At 35.7% G+C, this 17645-nt stretch overlaps 1 protein-coding gene across 10 annotated transcripts in view; it reads left to right on the top strand.

The window, feature by feature from the left end:
* The window catches only part of mtd (TLD domain-containing protein mustard), a 1649382-nt gene that overhangs the window by 1045209 nt on the left and 586528 nt on the right, over positions 1-17645 (top strand). For 9 of the 10 annotated variants that reach the window (XM_069846158.1, XM_069846157.1, XM_069846159.1 and 6 more), the window contains one exon: positions 2572-2669. In XM_069846158.1, coding sequence (XP_069702259.1) covers positions 2572-2669 — 98 coding nt within the window. Of the gene's footprint in view, positions 1-2571; positions 2670-15388; positions 15497-17645 lie in introns of those variants that run through there. The other variant, XM_069846163.1, reaches the window with a different exon arrangement.

The following is a 17645-nucleotide window of genomic DNA, read 5'->3' as shown; positions in this document are numbered from 1 at the left end:
CACAAGTCCCCAAGATCCGAGCTTTGGTTATAACTCTCACACAAGAAACGTGTTGATAGAGAAACCATTCTTCATAAGATAAAACTATACTGAAATAGACCCATTACAGTGCTCTTATTGTTATTTAGTCACCATTACAGAGCAATTTTGCGAAGGCTTTGGAATAATATTTCTCTAAATTTTCAAAGCAAAATATTATATGCAATGCCACCAGGTTGTCATTTGACATTTCTGGCTCTCCTCCGTACAAGGGGGGGACCCCGTGATTATAAATGTTGTTGTTTAGTCAGCTGTTCAAAGATAGATCTGGACCCCACAAGTGACACCAACAAGGCATCACTTATGGGGCAACTAGGCCAGGAGATAATGGGGTAGGGTGGCCAGTTCCTTTCTCCCGATTATAAATGCTGCATCGAAATTACTCTTTAGCATTGGTTTCGTAGTCCCTGTTTACTGCGTTTCAACCGAAGTTAAAGCATTTGCCATAAAGTTCTCTGAATATCTGGGTTTGGAACAATCAATCCCGTTCTTCCCTAGAACTGTCTTCTCCGCTCGTCACCAGAAAACTGCATGGATAAATTAAAAATAAATAAACTTCTCATATTTTTTATTTTATTTTTTTTTTTTCATTTTTAGTAGCTTATTTTACGACGCTTTATCAACATCTTAGGTTATTTAACGTCTGAATGAGATGAAGGTGGGATTATTGTTAAATACAGTGAAACAGTTAAAAATCTTGGCATTTTTATGGTTAGCGATCTAAATTGGAACACTCAAGTAACACACATTTGTAAAAAAAATTCTTAACTTCACTCCTTATTTCATATGAAAGAATTTTACCACTTAGTCTAAAAATAATCTTATTCAGACGCTTGTAATGCCCCATTTTGATTATTGCGATTCCTTGCTAACTAATGTAAGTTCACTCTTAGCCGAGAGACTACAACGTGTTCATAATGTGTGCATACGATTCATCTGCAATACTCGTAAATTTGACCATATAACACCTTCCCTCCAGTTACTTTCATGGGAGTGTCTGAAGGAACGAAGAACAATACATTCACTGTCTCTTCTATTTAGAATCATGCATACTTCTACTCTGAATTATCTGTTATCGCGCTTTCAGTTTCTTACAACTCTTCGAAACCGACATCGAGCACTTCTTTCTATCCCTCATCATAGAACGTCTTTATACTCATCTTCCTATACTGTAAAAATTCCTCGCCGCTGGAATTCGTTACCTAATGACGTCAGGGACTGCCGGACTTTATCACAATTCAAAATTAAATTGGAAAATTTTGTCTTAGTTAATGTTTTTTAGGTATTGCTAGAAGTATTGATTTGTGTTTTTTTTTTCATTTTATTTTTTAATCTAGATTAAAATTGCAAGTTTCTTGTTTATGTTAGTTAATTAGTTAGGATGTAATTAATTATGATACTTAATCACTCATTTAAAGTTTGTGTGACTGCAACCTGTGTATATTTTTGTGTGGCTTTACTTTGTTTATAGTGTTTCTCTCTCTCTCTCTCTTTATTTCTTGTGTAGCTTTACTTTGTATACAGGATGTTTAAAAAATAGAGGGCATAATTTCAGGTATGTATTCCCCATATGTAGGCAATACAAAAAGTTCATTACAACATATGTCCTAAAATGTTTGGTTTCCGAGTTATGGCCTTCAAAACAGTGATATTCACCGGAAAGATTTTCTTTCCGCTGCTGCCTTTACAGCAGATGTTCAAAATGTCCACCTCCTGCTTGAATACAGGCCTCACATCGATGTCTCATGGCCCTGCGGACACGATCCCAAATTCCAGGAGTATTGCGTATTTCCTCACAATCTGCCACAATTCGATTCCGAAGGGATTCCATGTTAGGCACCGGAGACGAATACACCAATGATTTTAAATAGCCCCACAAATAGAAATCGATAGGGTTCAAATCAGGTGAGCGTGGAGGCCAAGCAATTGGGCCACCTCTACCTATCCGTCGATCAGGGTACTTCTCCTGGTACGAACGATGAGCCAGCGCAGAATTGCCGTCCGCCTTACCGTACATGAAGTGCACTTCTGCCACCTGATTTGAGTACATGTCGCACAGTACGACGGCAAACGCAACACTCAATGTATCCTTCGTCTCGGAATTAACTTTCAGAGTGTCCTCTGTTTATATCTTCTGTCACGACACCTACCTGCGGGAAGAAAAACGTTCCGGTGAATATCACTGTTTTGAAGGCCATAACTCGGAAACCAAGCATTTCCGGACACATGTTGTAATGAACTTTTTGTATTGTCTACATATGGGGAATACATATCTGAAATTATGCCCTCTATTTTTGAAAGGCCCTGTATAGTGTATTTTTTTCTGTTTATTTCTATTAATGTATTTGTATTCCTGGTGTTGTGGAAGAGAAGGCCTGATGGCCTTAACTACACCAAAATGAATAAATAATAAATTAAATTAAAGGTGATAATGCCGGTGAAATGAGTGTATGTTAGCAGTAGGTAATTCTAATATCTCAATTTTTTTTTTGTTCTGAAAGTTCAATAATCATTTTCTTTTCCTGATTTCAGGAGCAAGAGCCGAAGTGTGGACCATGGCTTCAGCCCGCCCTTCGACCTGGACTCCCTTCGAAGCAAAGTGGAGGGGCGCTTCGAGAGTGTTGGCAGGGGTGAGTGTGTCCCCATTACCGAGAGATTTGACACATTGAGTGAGAGGTCTGGCTAGATCTCCCGCTGCGACGACTCTGGAGGTTGCATCATTATTTCGAAATTGAGGTTTACTGCAGCGACACGTACTGTACCTCACCTTAACCGTCTTTGCGGATACTGGTTAGATATTTTCGGAGCTGTGAAAGTATTGACAAACGATATTCGTACGTGTTACTCCTGAGTTTATCCTTTATAAGTAGAGATTTGAGTTTGTGGTAATTATCAGGGCCCGATTTAGGTATAGTGCCGCCCCTAGGCAGTGCTAGAATTAGCCGCGAACATTCTTCTCTTCTTCTTCTTATCACGTATTCCTGGTGGCCTGTTATACTGGTGACAGACTACAGTCACTAATCGCGATTATCAACCTAATCGCGATCGGGTTTGTTGTGTCACCGTCCCGATCGCGATCAGGAGCTAAATCCTGTTCCCAGAACAAGATAATCGCGCTGAGGCACGGCCCAGTGGACGAAAGTAACATTTTAGTAATCTTTGGTTTCGAATCACCTTGATTTGTATTATTTAGGAAGTCATGATAGCTTCTGCTGTGGAATTTTGTTACCCCTTCCATTGTATTATATGAAATAGAAACGAAAATGAATGGCTAGAAAATGAATTTGGCTACTATTAGACGTAGTGGAAAAATTTAATGCGGGTGTGAGAAAAGTAAAAAGATATATATTAACAAATGACAGACGAATTATTCATATATGAAATATGAATAATGTTATTTATATATATATATATATATATATATATATATATATATATATATATATATAGCGAGAGAGAAAGAACAATAGAAGATTGCTGAAAGATGTTTCATTTCAATAAATAATGGATTACAAACTGGAACTGGTACCTTTTTCAGATTTTCAATTTCAGTCTCCATTACGACGCTATCGTTGAGGTTAAGGTTGATTTTAAAAATATGTTTTATTAAAAGTAATATAAATTTTTGGCATGATATAAATTTTATAGGTTATAAAATCTCTTTTCAAAATAATGTAAATAGTAATGATATAAATTGTATCAGTTTACATTGTAAAGCATATAACAATTTTAACAAATAAATTCCCATATCAAGCTGCAAGAAGCAACAAAAAAAAAAAAGAAAAAAAAAACAATGAACAAACATTACGAGAAAGTATGAACTTTAGGTGTTATCACAGTCTACTATATACAGTCGCGAAGCTTGAGATGTTTTTTTTGCAAATCTCGTGATAAAGCGCTCCAAGCGGTTAGCAACTGGAAACAATAGACTGTCCATGGTCGACTTTGGACTGTGTCGTATTTCTATCGAGTGCTAGCTCGTTGCGTATTTCACATTGATGCTTGTGAAATGTTCGTTATTGGTTGTAATGAAAATGTTAATGGCTAAAATATAATAATTTGAATAATAATATGGGACAAGGAGGAGACGTTTGTAGTGCTATAAATTGTAGCAACAGTAAGAGAAAGAGGCCAGAGTTATCCTTTTTCCGATTTCCGAAAGATTCAGAAAGGTTCCTGGGTTTCCACAAGAATGCTGTGCAGAAACAAAACTCTTAATTTTGAAGTTTTTTGTGTCTGTTAGAATACATTATATCCTTAAATTTCACAAGGAAATGTTTCAGTCTAACCGAAAGGACATTAGATACCGGTTAAAGTTCTGTCACTTAGGCTGCTAAATTTCCAGAGAAATAAAGGTTTGGTCTATTTTTTTTTTTTCAGAGAATATATTTTTAATTGTAGCTATTAATTTTGTTATTATTTTTATGTGTTATTTTACTAAAGACGTAGAAAAATTAAGTTTGTTTTAATTAAATTTATTGATCACGTATTATTTTCAATTCTGGTGGGATTATTATTGCTTAGGCCTACTTTTTTTTTTTCAAAGGACATGTTTTTAATTATAGCTGTTAATTTTGTTGTTATTTTTATTTGTTGCTTTACTAGAGACGTAGAAAAAGTCTGTTACAATAAAATTTATTGATCACGTTTTATTTCCAATTCTGGTGTGATTATTATTGCTTAACTTCATCCCACTTCGTTAACTACGTAAGCCTACACTACAAGTACCGGTACACGTAAGTTACTCCATTAATTCATATTTCCATTATTATTGTTGTAAAGGGAAATGCAAATTAATATTTATTGGTTTCATAGTTAATTATCGCTATAATCTTGAATGAGTGAAGCTATTATAGTAAATTTCAGTTCGTTTTGCACAAACAAAAATTATATTAACTTATTTCTTGCAGGTATCTTCGAGTTTATGGTGGAATTTAATATACTTCATTAAAATAATAAATTAACTTTATGCATATAATATTGCAATAATGGAAGGAAGGTGTTAATTTTTTCCAAAAGAACACAACGAAAGTGTAACATATTTTGTCGTCTGCTAGGAAAGAGATCAGCGATGATGAGGCGATAGTAGCGATCCTAGTGTTGGGCAACTACCCATGTTTGCATTTTTACTACATATTGAGCTTCGCGACTGTATATAGTAGGCTGTGGTGTTATCCAGAAGGGAAACAAACATACACATATGTACATAGAGAAAATTGTTTTCTCTATGGTAATTCACCTGTTGACCAGACGGGACCAAGCGTGTCCTAGTGTGTCACCACATTTTCGGTAATCGCGATCGGGCGTAATCGCGATTAGTGCTGTAGTCTGTCACCAGTATTTACGGTCTCAATCCATCGTTTGAGCGGACGGCCCAAAGTTCTTGTTCCTACAGGGTGGTAATTTAGTGCTTGACGTGGTATTCTTTACATAAATGAACATTTTTCTTGAAAAGTACGCCTATTTCCAATTATTATTGCTTAACCATCAGTTGTGATCATCGTCTGATAAAGGAACTTGTGAATTAGACCCTTCGTCTCTGCAAAGACGTTGTAGGATCGTTGTTTACAGCTGACGCAAAGTTCAAAAGAATAAAATTCAATTTGTTATTTTATTTGAAAAGATTATTTCTGTTTCCGCGAATATTTCGTCGAAATCGTACTTCGCGACCTTTCGCTGTTAAATTTAATTCATTTTCTAGATTACCCGCGGGATTTGCGCGCGCGCGCGCGCGCGTGTGTGTGTGTGTGTGTGTGTGTGTGTTTTTGCGAATACAATTAAGTGTTAAAATAACATTCGCGTATTTCGTTAACACCAAAATATCACACCCGTACTTACAAGCAACTGTGAATTTCTCCAGTCGTGATTTTTATTTCCAACGCCGCCCGTGCAATATCAGCTGAAGACTGAAGCGTCCAGCTTAACGAAAAGGTTCGTCTTCATTGACCCAGTTCTCCTTGGTAATCGATTGGTTACTATGTTTGCCTTGGTATCAAAGAGTCGCGGCTTCAGTTCTAAGTGAGATAGATGATTAGCAGTGGCGAAGCTGAGGTGTAAATACTGGGTCGCTGAAAAAAATCTGCTTACTTTGTATATTTTTATAGACCAGATGTTTATCGGCTTTTCTATCAAATTTTTTTTGTGATACAAACCCCACAAGAAGATGATGACCACTCATTTTCACCCCCAGACAGAATACAGGCAAAACAGTACAACTTATTTGTCTCAGAGTACCCTGTTAGCCAAGGATAGGCCTATTTCTTATACCATGAAAACTGAAAATTTCTATTTCTTTTCCTTCACCCTCTATTTTAATACGTAAATGTAGTGTCCCTTAGGAAAAGGAGATGAAGTTACAGGAGAATCGAGAAAGTTACGCAATGCAGAACTGCACGCATTGTAGGCCTATTATTCACCTCACATAATTAGGAACATTAAATCCAGACGTTAGAGATGGGCCGGGTATGTAGCACGTTTAGGCTAATCCAGAAATGCATATAGAGTGTTAGTTGGGAGGCCGGAGGCCGAGATGTAGGATGGGAGGATAATATTAAAATGGATTTGAGGGAGGTGGGATATGATGGTAGGGACTGGATTAATATTGCTCAGGTTAGGGACCGATGGCGGGCTTATGTGAGGGCGGCAATGAACCTTAGGGTTCCTTAAAAGCCATTTGTAAGTAAGTATCCTAATTAAGTAAATGTAGTGTCGATTTCCTATCTTTGTAAGCTCATTTTGTTTCATACGTCCAACTCGAAAATGGTTTCTCTTTTAATTCCGCAAATAATGACCTTAATGTTCTCTCAGTATGAGCCATTTTACACAAAATTAATATGTAACACACACCCACTTCTGATTAAACTAAACTGAACAACGCAGCGCTTTCAGAGAACACCAATATACCGCGACGTAATATTGTGACGGAAGGCTAGCCTCGTCCCGTACGGAGATGTAGCGAATCGATACCCCCTCTCCTGTCCACCATCGGTTCAAGGTCGTGGCCATGCCTTTAGAGGCTTTTTGCCTTAAGCCTCGCTGCTCGCACTGCTCTCTCCATACTGGAACGACTGTCAGCCAGATTTGTATAATATATTTCGCTACTGGAGGTACGTTAACAGGAAGTCACAATTTAAGTCACACAGAATTTGTGTGCACTCTAAGTTGGGATATGGCGTCTTGTCAGCCCATTGGAGTTGTGTGGATATAAAGGAAAAATTGTGACGGTGTCTTGTATAGTTTCTGGGGTAGCTCAGTCGGGAGAGCATTCGTGCGCTAAGTGAAGGGTCCCGGGATCGGTACCCGACCCCGGAACAATTTTTCCTTGGAATTATTCGAACGCCGTGTTTCACCAATTGGACGCGCAAACACATACATACACAGTCAGCCAAATTCATTCAAAATGTATATAAATATTTTAAGGGGAAGGAAATGCCATGACCCACTTGCAAAAAGCCATAGCTGCGACAGGAGTACAACGCTCAACGTGGTTCAGTGGTTCTGTGGTGTGGGAACTTGTATTCAGTACGTACCCATTGTTTTGCTGCAGAGAGCGGCAAGAATTTTGTGTATAGTCGGGCCTGCTTGATTTGCATAAATTCATACAGTGTTCTTCGAATTAGGTCACGACTAAATTAATCGATTCTACATAAATCTGTTCTCTTGTTTTGGGCACACTTTTTTGACGTGGATTATATTGCTTTATCTAACGCATCTATTTTTTTCAACGTTGGTCGTCGTACAGTACCACATATTGGACGGGAAATGCTGATGTCATAGTTACAATATAAGAAAGAAAATGGTAGAAAAAGTTATGATCTACCTACTTGTTTTAGATGCAAAAAGATGGAATAAATGAAAAGACAGTGATATAAATATGAAGTAATTAAAAACTGAAAACAGAATACAGTGTGTCTCATATCATAATTAATAATAATAATAATAATAATAATAATAATAATGATAATAATAATGTTTATAATGATGATGATGATAATAATAATGTTTATAATGATAATGATAATAATAGTAATAATAATAATAATAATTTATTTATCTATTGATATTTATGTGCTGGACAACAGCCATTGGCCAATAAAAGTCCAGCACAGTGATACAATTAATACATTAAAATGAACAACTATGGTACAAATTAAATACTTGAGATAACAACAAAATGAAGAACATAGATTACAATGATTAATTTACAAGAATTAATACTATAAAATTTTATGGAAAAGAGTTGATTCTTACGAATGTATTAACAATTTGTGTATAAGGATTATGCAGATAGTATTAGCAAAGACATTGCCATATTCTAATAGCTTCTATACATTGAATGGATCGAAATCGCCTACATGCAAGTTAGCATGTTTAATACATCTGGAGACCGGCGAGGAAGATTCAGAATTTCTAATATAGAAGAGTTTGTGATGTGTCATGTCCTTCATAGGAATACGAAGGCTGACACTGTTTAAAAAAGATTGACAATTAATGTCATCTTTAAGGACCTTACATAAGAATAAGTAATCGAGATCATGACGTCTGGCATACAGGCTTAGACATTTAAAGTGCTCGCTAATAAATTATTATAAATGAAATTGCACTACATTTTCAATTAAGTGTAAACTATATTGTTAAAAACATTGGCAATGACACTATCTCCACAACCAGTACTGCTTTATTCTACAGGGACATCATTTTATTTTTACTTCAATTTTTATTGTACCTGAGTTTTTGAATGTACTTTACTCCCACCCCTTCTACTAATGAAGTTCCAACTGCCCTCTAGACAGAATCAAGGCCGCATATAGTAAACAGCACTGAGTTAGTGAGTATAGTACGTTCCAGAAATATGTTCACGTTTTCCAGTGACGAAAGAGCTTTCAATATTGAATCATATTTTCGCACAGGTACTGTCCGTTTGCCTACGTCGCATCCCGATTTCCCCCACCTGCTTCTGCTCGCCCCTCTGTAAAAGCTGGGCTGTCTTAGCTCTTTTCTGAAAACATTAATTTCTGTTAGGAATTGGACGTTTACGTAATATTATACAACTGTTTAAAATAACTTAAATAAAAGGGCCTCGTTAAGTAATTAACTGTCACGTGATTTCCTCCCTTTCTACGATCCTGCGGCATAACCACTTGAACGGACAGTAGATAACATGTCTGAGTAATTTTATATTTTCGGGTCGGGCAGAAGTGAAGATTGAATTTACAGTACGTAAGGTACTCTTTTATAGAGTAGGTGCAGAATTATTTCAACATGTGTTACTAGTACGAAGGACGAAACTGGTAATTGGGATTAGGTACAATAGTCTATAGTGCGATAATATGCACATTAGAACTGAAGTCTGTACCGAAATGAACGGCCACCATTTTCAAATATGTATTTAAATATCCATATTATGATTATTTTTCAATTTAACTTCATTCTCTATATTGTACGCTAATGTGCTGTAGACAGTATAATATACACTGCATAATGAATACGTCCGAATGGATAGCTCAGTTCGTGAGTAAAAACACTTATTATTATTAATACAGTACTGCATTTTGATTAAACAAAAACCTAATGAAAATTATCGAGCTCAAAATTGCGATATTTCCTAGTTTACGTAAATGGATAAAGTACTTCTCTTCCCTCCTATACTTAGTAAAGTGATTTGTTTGTGTTTTACGCCAGTATCATCGAACTCCAGTCGTGGAAGGGGGTAGCGAACGGTGTTTCCGGTTCTCTAAAGGTATAGCCAGGTTAATATTAAAAATGTTCGTAAAAATAAAATGATGTCCCTGTATTATTCTAACACTGGTAAAAGCTCTCGTTATTTTATAACATCTTGCGACATACTTTTGATATGTTTATTTCTGCAGTGAACATAGATGTTTTACTATGTTGTGGCAGCTCTCCTGTGTCCTTGCTGCTGTTACAGTAGGTATTTGTTGTTTCTCAGAGTCGGTTGAGATAAGAAATCAGAAGGTCAATGCATTGCGTATAATCGTGTGGTGAAAAAAGTTAACTTCCATCTTTCTTGCCAACTTAAAATTCTGAGAAATAGTATCTTGTGCGTAAATAGGATGTTTTATTACACTCTGATTGTACCAGGCTGTTTGCTTATATTTAAGCTGCATGTTCGCTTAATCCAACGCTTAGCAAACTGCCGAACAGCGGACTGCCACCGCAAAGTGATGAATCTGTATTGCTGAGGTGCGGCTTTAATGGAATTAAAAGGACCGCAGCTCTCCAACACTTTATCACTCCATATCAAGCTAATGATCATATGTCATAGGCCACTGCTAGGCACCGTCGAATTTCTTATTATGTGCGACCTGAGTATCCATTTTAAAAACTTTGCGAAACAAATGTTCTGGCCATAAGTGTAGCGCAGGAAATGTTTTTCTTCCGCTAGTAATAGATATACGCGTCGAAGAAAATTATTAAACATGTGTGCATTTTATTCAGTATATAGTGGAAATAATATAACTGTACAGATATTAACAGATTATTCTTCGGACAGATAATAGTACATTATGCAACGAGCCTATAATGGTAGTAATTAAGACGCGAGTATGTTTATGAAACGAACGCAAGCGAGCGTCTTAATTATCATTATAGGCAAGTTTAATACGACTTTTTATGCTCGACCATATTTCTAACTTGAAATTATTCATAAGTATTCATGTTATTCTTATCTGACTGGGGAGCGGAACTGACCTTGTGCAATATCTCGTAAATTGTGAGATGTGCGCAGACGCGAAAGTATTGTTTTTTTTCCGAGAAACAAATGTCATTGACCTTGATATAATCTAGAGAGTAAAATAAACATTAATCTTGATATAACCTTGAAATTGATTGAGACATTGAAAAACGAGATGACAAATTGAATTTATTTGAATATTATTTACAATTAACGCTAATTATTATACTAACAGAACATAACCTTCTGCGACAATATTGGATTTCCAGCCTCCGTGACGTTTCGCTAGTTGTCTTTCGGTTGCATATCCGAGAATAATCGATACTTGCGCTTTCATATTGCTAAAATGGTGCTTTCTGATTGGTGGAACACCTGAACTTTAATGAATAGGTGTACTTTAATTAGGTCCATTAAAGGGCTGCTACCAGGTGTATAATTACTACATTTCGGCATGGTCGAGCATAAACAAAAAAGTCTAACACCATAAGTCCCAAATGAATAGTTTTCGCAGAAAAAAGAATCATAATTTTTCCCTAAATGTTAACAACTTTTAGCAGTTGGTAAAGCGTCGTAAAATAAAGCAAATAATAGGAAAAAAAAAACAGTAAATGTTGAAAGTTCCATTAATAATTGATTATAGATAATATAAGGACGAGGTGTAATAATATTAGCAAGTGATGAAAGAAATTCCAGCAGAAATCTATACTGCACCCACTTCAGTAATCTCGGAAGGATTTTATTCAGTTTTTATATACTCGTATATGGTGGAAGTAATATAACTGTACAGATTTTAACAGCTTATTCTTCGGACAGAGTCAACAAAAAATTTTAACACCGTATGTCCCAAATGAATACTTTCCTCAGAAAAAAAGAATAATAATTTTCCCCTAAATGTTAACACTTTTACTCGATAAGGCTGCACGCATTGTATTCTTCACCTGACATAATTAGGAACAGTAAATCCAGACTTTTGAGTTGGGCAGAGCATGTAGCACGTATGGGTGAATCCAGAAATGCATATAGAGTGTTAGTTTGGAGGCCGGAGGGAAAAAAACCTTTAGGGAGACCGAGACGTAGGTGGGAAGATAATATTAAAATGGATTTGAGGGAGGTGGGATATGATGATAGAGAATGAATTAATCTTGCTCAGGATAGGGATCAATCGTGAGCTTATGTGAGGGCGGCAATGAACCTCCGGGTTCCTTAAAAGCCAGTAGGTATAGTATATAGTATAGTACTCGATAAGGACTACACGTACGATTTTGATTTTTATTCTTATCGATAGAGAAACTGATAAATGAATGATTTATCCTTTGCAGTTTTGTAAATAAAATGGAAATTTTTCTTGCAAATTCAAGTTCCATTAATAATTGATTATAGATAATAGAAGGACGAGATGTAATAAGATTAACAAGTGAAGAAATAAATTCCCGCAGAAATCTATATTGCACCCACTTCAGTAATCTCGGAAGAATTTTATTGAGTGTTTATATACTCGTATATGCTCGAAGTAATATAACTGTACAGATTTTAACAGCTTACTCTTCGGACAGAGTAAACAGAAAAGTCTAACACCGTATATCCCAAATGAATACTTTTCTCAGAAAATAATAATCATAATTTTTTCCTAAATGTTAAAACTTTTAGCAGTTGGTAAAGCGTCGTAAAATAAGCCAAATAATAGAAAAAAACAAATGTTGAGAGTTCCATTAATAATTGATTATAGATAATAGAAGGACGAGATGTAATACGATTAGCAAGTGATGAAAGAAATTCCCGCAGAAATCTATATTGCACCCACTTCAATAATCTCGGAAGGATTTTATTCAGTTTTATATACTCGTATATATTGGAAGTAATATAACTGTACAGATTTTAACAGCTTATTTTGCAGACAGAGTCAACAAAAAATTCTAACACCATATGTCCCAAATGAATACTGTTTCTCAGAAAAAAGAATCATAATTTTCCCCCTAAATGTTAACACTTTTACTCGATAAGGAGTATTCGTGCGATTTTAATTTTTATTCATATCGATAGAGAAACTGATAAATGAATGATTTATCCATTTGCAGTTTTATAAATAAAATGGACATTTTTCTTGCAGGTTAAATAAAGATTAGCATATACTTATTTCCTGCCGTTAGGAAGTCTGGAAACTCTACTAGAGTAACTAAAGGACGGAACTCAGCTGTTCAGACCGAATGTTTGCGTGTGTGCTTTCGCACGTGAGCCGACGACTGCTATTGCAAATTATGCAGACTTTCAGACTAATTTTATAATTAACCATGCTCTTATTTATAGAACACATTTTTTTTAATTTTAATTTATTCTGTTTAATTCAATCTGCACAGTTCTATCAATGTCATCATTCTACTATATACTACGTACCACAGTCTAGTATACACAGTCATGAAGCTTGAGTTGTGAGGGTGCTAGGAACAATAGACTGTGCCGATACTATTTCGCATTGTCTGCAATGAGGCGATATTAGCGATCCTAGTTGTTAACAACTACATATGGATGCATATTTACTACGTATTGAGCTTCGTGACTATATATAAGCCTACTAGACTGTGCTACGTACATAGGCTGAATGAAGTGACTATCATTCGTGAGGTTTCCTTTTTGTGTAAATATGATAAAGGGATGAAAATTTCCGAAGACATATGTTAGTAATTTTTATATTAATTGATGTGTGTATAAATATTAAATGGTAATACCCGGCGTCATCTCACTGGTCATTAATTCTGTCATCACCAGCACTAAAGGCTCATTCACAATGCAAATTAAACATAACGTAAGCGTTAACTTAAAAATGTAAACGTTACGGTAAAATCAAGAACTTTCACGATGGGAACATAAACATAACCGCTAAGATACTTGGTAACCATGGAAACATAAAAACGACGCCATTTCCTCATATTCTGTCGTATACATCAGCGCTCCACGATTGTATGCTGTTTGCAAATCACGTAAGCATAAGCATGAAAGTTTGGAGTTTGCAAACTTTCATGTTAACGTCTAACGGCAATGTTTATGTGAATCATTATGAATGATCACATTTGGTAGCCTGGCCGCAAACTTCTGTGTTTATGTTACGGTTATGTTTAATTTTCATTGTGAATGGACCTTAACATTAATCTTTCAGTTGTTACCCTTAACAACACGCTAATCCCTTATTCATCTGTCGTAAAAAATCTTGGCTTCTTTTTTGATTATAATCTAAGTTGGAATTTTCAAGTTAAAGAAACGATGAAGAAAATCTGTTCCTCCTTTCACTCTTTGAGTCGCTTGAGAAACTTCTTGCCCCAGCAACTAAAACTTACCCTAGTACAAACCCTAGTAATGCCGCACTTCGATTATTGTGACGTTTTGTTAAGTGATCTAAGTTCTGAACTGTCAGTCAAGTTACAGCGAGCTCAGAATATGTGCATCAGATACGTGTGCAACATCCGACGATATGATCACATATCACCGTCCTTCGCAAGTCTCTCGTGGCTCCGACTTAAAGAACGCAGAACTTTACACTCTTTGTCTTTACTCTTTCGAATTCTGCACACCTCAACACCAAATTACCTTTCGTCTCGTTTCTCTTATCTATACTCTAACCACGACGTAAATACCAGATCACTTATCTGTGGCACGCTAAATATACCTCTTCATAGATCATCTTGTTATTCCTCATCTTTTACAATATCCACCTCGCGTCAATGGAATTCCTTGTCACAAAGTATTAGGGGCTGCAAGACAACAAACACCTTTAAGAACAGCTTAAAAGATAACCTTATTAGCATTTCACTCCAATCATACTGATTTAAAATATTACTGACTACACTGTTGCTCTTTTTCTTTAGACATCATCCTGATTGTGCTGCATTTTCAAAATTGTCTCATAATAATCTTTTTCTATTATCTAATATAATTTGAAATATATTAACATTCTATGTATTTTAGTTTAATTCTGCTACCCAGTTTATTTCAGTGTTTAATTAATAGTTCATAGTATTTTGTTGTTTAATTCGTAAATAACTCTTGTATACATGTAACTCTCATCTAAATCAAATTATTGAATTCTTTGTAAGTTCATGCATATGTATATACACTTTTTGCTGGTTGTGTGGAAGAGAAGGCCTTACGGCCTTAACTCTGCCAGCTAAAATAAATCATTATTATTATTATTATTATTATTATTATAAAAATGTACCGTTCTAAAAAGTTGGCCGTTGTAAGACCTTCGTAAGTTTTTAATTCTTATTTTCCCTTATTCCATGTAATGTATGAAGCGAATTTTGAGTCAACTTGCTAGTTAATTAAGATGCGTCTTTCGTTTTGAAAAGCATTGGAAGTATGCCTAAAGTGGCGGTAATTGGTGGTCTGAGAACCGGGGTTGAGGAATAAATTTTGGTGCTCCTCTTAGGTTCTCTCTCTCTCTCTCGTTCTAGATAATCGAATTTCGTATGTACGGCCATTGTAAGGAATTGGAATTCTCCCGAAACGTTGGGGGTTGCTGGTCGAATCCAGAAGCGCAGTCATTAATTATTAATCATTGAAATAGTGGTGAGGGGTGGGGAAGAGAGATGTGTTGAGTTTCGTGAGGTGGGAGGTTTCTATGCGGGGTGGTGGTTTGTTTGGGGTACGTGCGCATTGCGAGATTTTGCCTGCAGAAGGCGGTAGTGTAGTACTAGAAATTGCATATGGCGGATATAGACACGGGGTGGTTTGCTGTCCCAGCGGCAACTCGTCGCCAATTTGGACAATCAGGTAAAGTTCTTCAGAAGTTTTTATAATCGTTAGATAAAGCTGTGACACAGAAGTGTGGGATATAATTTTGTGCGGCCTGATGTTGTACACGGCGTGGTGAGCTGGTCGTTAGCAGGTGGGTCTTGCTAGCTTGCCTGGTAACGGGTTTATCGATTGCTCGCTCGCTCTCTCAAAGCAGGTCGTACGCCCTACCAGCCATGAGGTTATGAGGGGTACAGAGGGGACCGTGCCCTCTAAACTGCTTCCTAGCTACAATGCGTGTTTTATCTCTCTGAATATGTGTCTTCCCTAACACTAATTTTTTTCCCGAAAGACGTTGATAACGAAATGATAATTTGAAGGCCATTCTGTTAGTTTTCCTTGAACTTGAATGTTCGTGTAGTTCGAAGAGAGAGACAGAGTAACACCAGCACAGCGCTGTGGGATTTACAATTGACACGTTTATGTTTCTAGTCGTCAAATTCAAACGACACTTTCGCTACGCATCGTCTACGCGTATCGTGACGAGCTATGGAACTCTCTCACGGTCAGTATTTTCATCTTAACTGCCATCGGCACTTTTTCACGCGATATAATAAATGATAAAGTACGTAAATGCCACTACATGATGAATTTGTTGATAGACTTTGAGGAAAGTTCTAAAGAAAATACTACTGCCATTATCTTTACAAGTTTTGCGGAAAGTAAGATTTTCCTACTGGTTTCCTTTCAGGGTCGATTTCTAAAACAGGGACGAAATCGTAGTTCCAAACCTCGGCTTCTAAACCGTGATCGAGATCTGAATCCTTATGCGATTTCTAAAACGAAGTCGAGACGCGGCTTGAGAAGAAACCTTGGTTCGTGGGTTTTGTGTATGGCAACGCAGCTTAGAAACGATTTTTATTCTTGTAAATAGTCGATATTAGAAAAAAAATGAATATCGGGATTAATATATATTTATTGAATTGCAGCATTGTATTTATTAACATTCCATGGTATTCATACATAGCTTTACAGCTAGAATATGGAACAAGTCAAAAAACTTAATACTATTATAAAGTCTTAATTTATAGTCACAGTCTAGATGAAATATATACAGATGAGATTTACAATATAGTCTACTAGTACAACACAAAGTTTTAGTATCAATTTCATGAAGTGTTATTGAATGTCATGAATTCACCTACAGAATAGAAGGCGTGAGAAATTAGGTACTTCTTTAATTTGGTCCTAAATAATCTTGGGTTTTGAGTTTCATTTATATATCGATAGGTAGGCACATTCTTTTTTTTCTCAGCTAAGGTATTGTTATATTTACTAATTTGCAGAATTATGTGCGTTTAAAGTACTAGCATTACTTAGTATTTAATAGTGGACGGATTTTTAGGTACCAGAATGATATTACCAAAATAATTTACACAAATCGAGCGTTTATGTTGTAGTTTATCATTTTGTTCATAACTACCAACATTAACTAACTAAAAATCTTTCTAAGGAATGAATAACCTAAATATTAACTGGATTAAAATATCAATTGAAACTAAAATGTAGTATGGTTCTATTTTCACATACAATACTATGAGGAAAGCCCTAGTAGCATAAAATTTAAAATAAGAAGACAAAATCACGTTTGCTTCATATTCATGTAGGCCCACATCATTTTCGAGTATTAAATAAAATGTCCAAAACTATTGTAAAGACTAAGAATTAAGTTATGTCGTCTTATAGGCATAAAAGTATAATTCTGTGTTGTTTGGGTAAAGGGAGACAAGTCATAAAAATGAGTTTGAAGATAAATGAAAATTAAATTTGGAACCCTTATTGAAAATAATTTTTTGTACAAATAAAATACATCAACTGCTAGTATTGTTTTTATTTTTTCACACTCATTTCTATCATTTAACTTATGTGTTCATATGGGGAACAAAATTCCATCTGCACAAAAAAAAATACTTAACTTCTTTACCCGAACACCATAGAATTAATATAAAATATTATACTGTAAATAAATTGTCAAATCGCCATCTCTTGCATTTCGTTGCAGATTATTATTTAGCATTCTTGCTAAATTTTGCGTTGATTCCTTCGAAAATCGAAATATTCGCCTGAAATAACGTCGTTATATAGTTACAAAGGATTATTCCTGTCTCTCATCACTCTAATCCGGGGA

The sequence above is a fragment of the Periplaneta americana genome, chromosome 14, assembly GCF_040183065.1.
Source record: "Periplaneta americana isolate PAMFEO1 chromosome 14, P.americana_PAMFEO1_priV1, whole genome shotgun sequence".
Taxonomy (NCBI): domain Eukaryota; kingdom Metazoa; phylum Arthropoda; class Insecta; order Blattodea; family Blattidae; genus Periplaneta; species Periplaneta americana.
Note: the sequence above shows the minus strand (reverse complement) of the source record. Positions and strands in the feature narration are given on the sequence as shown.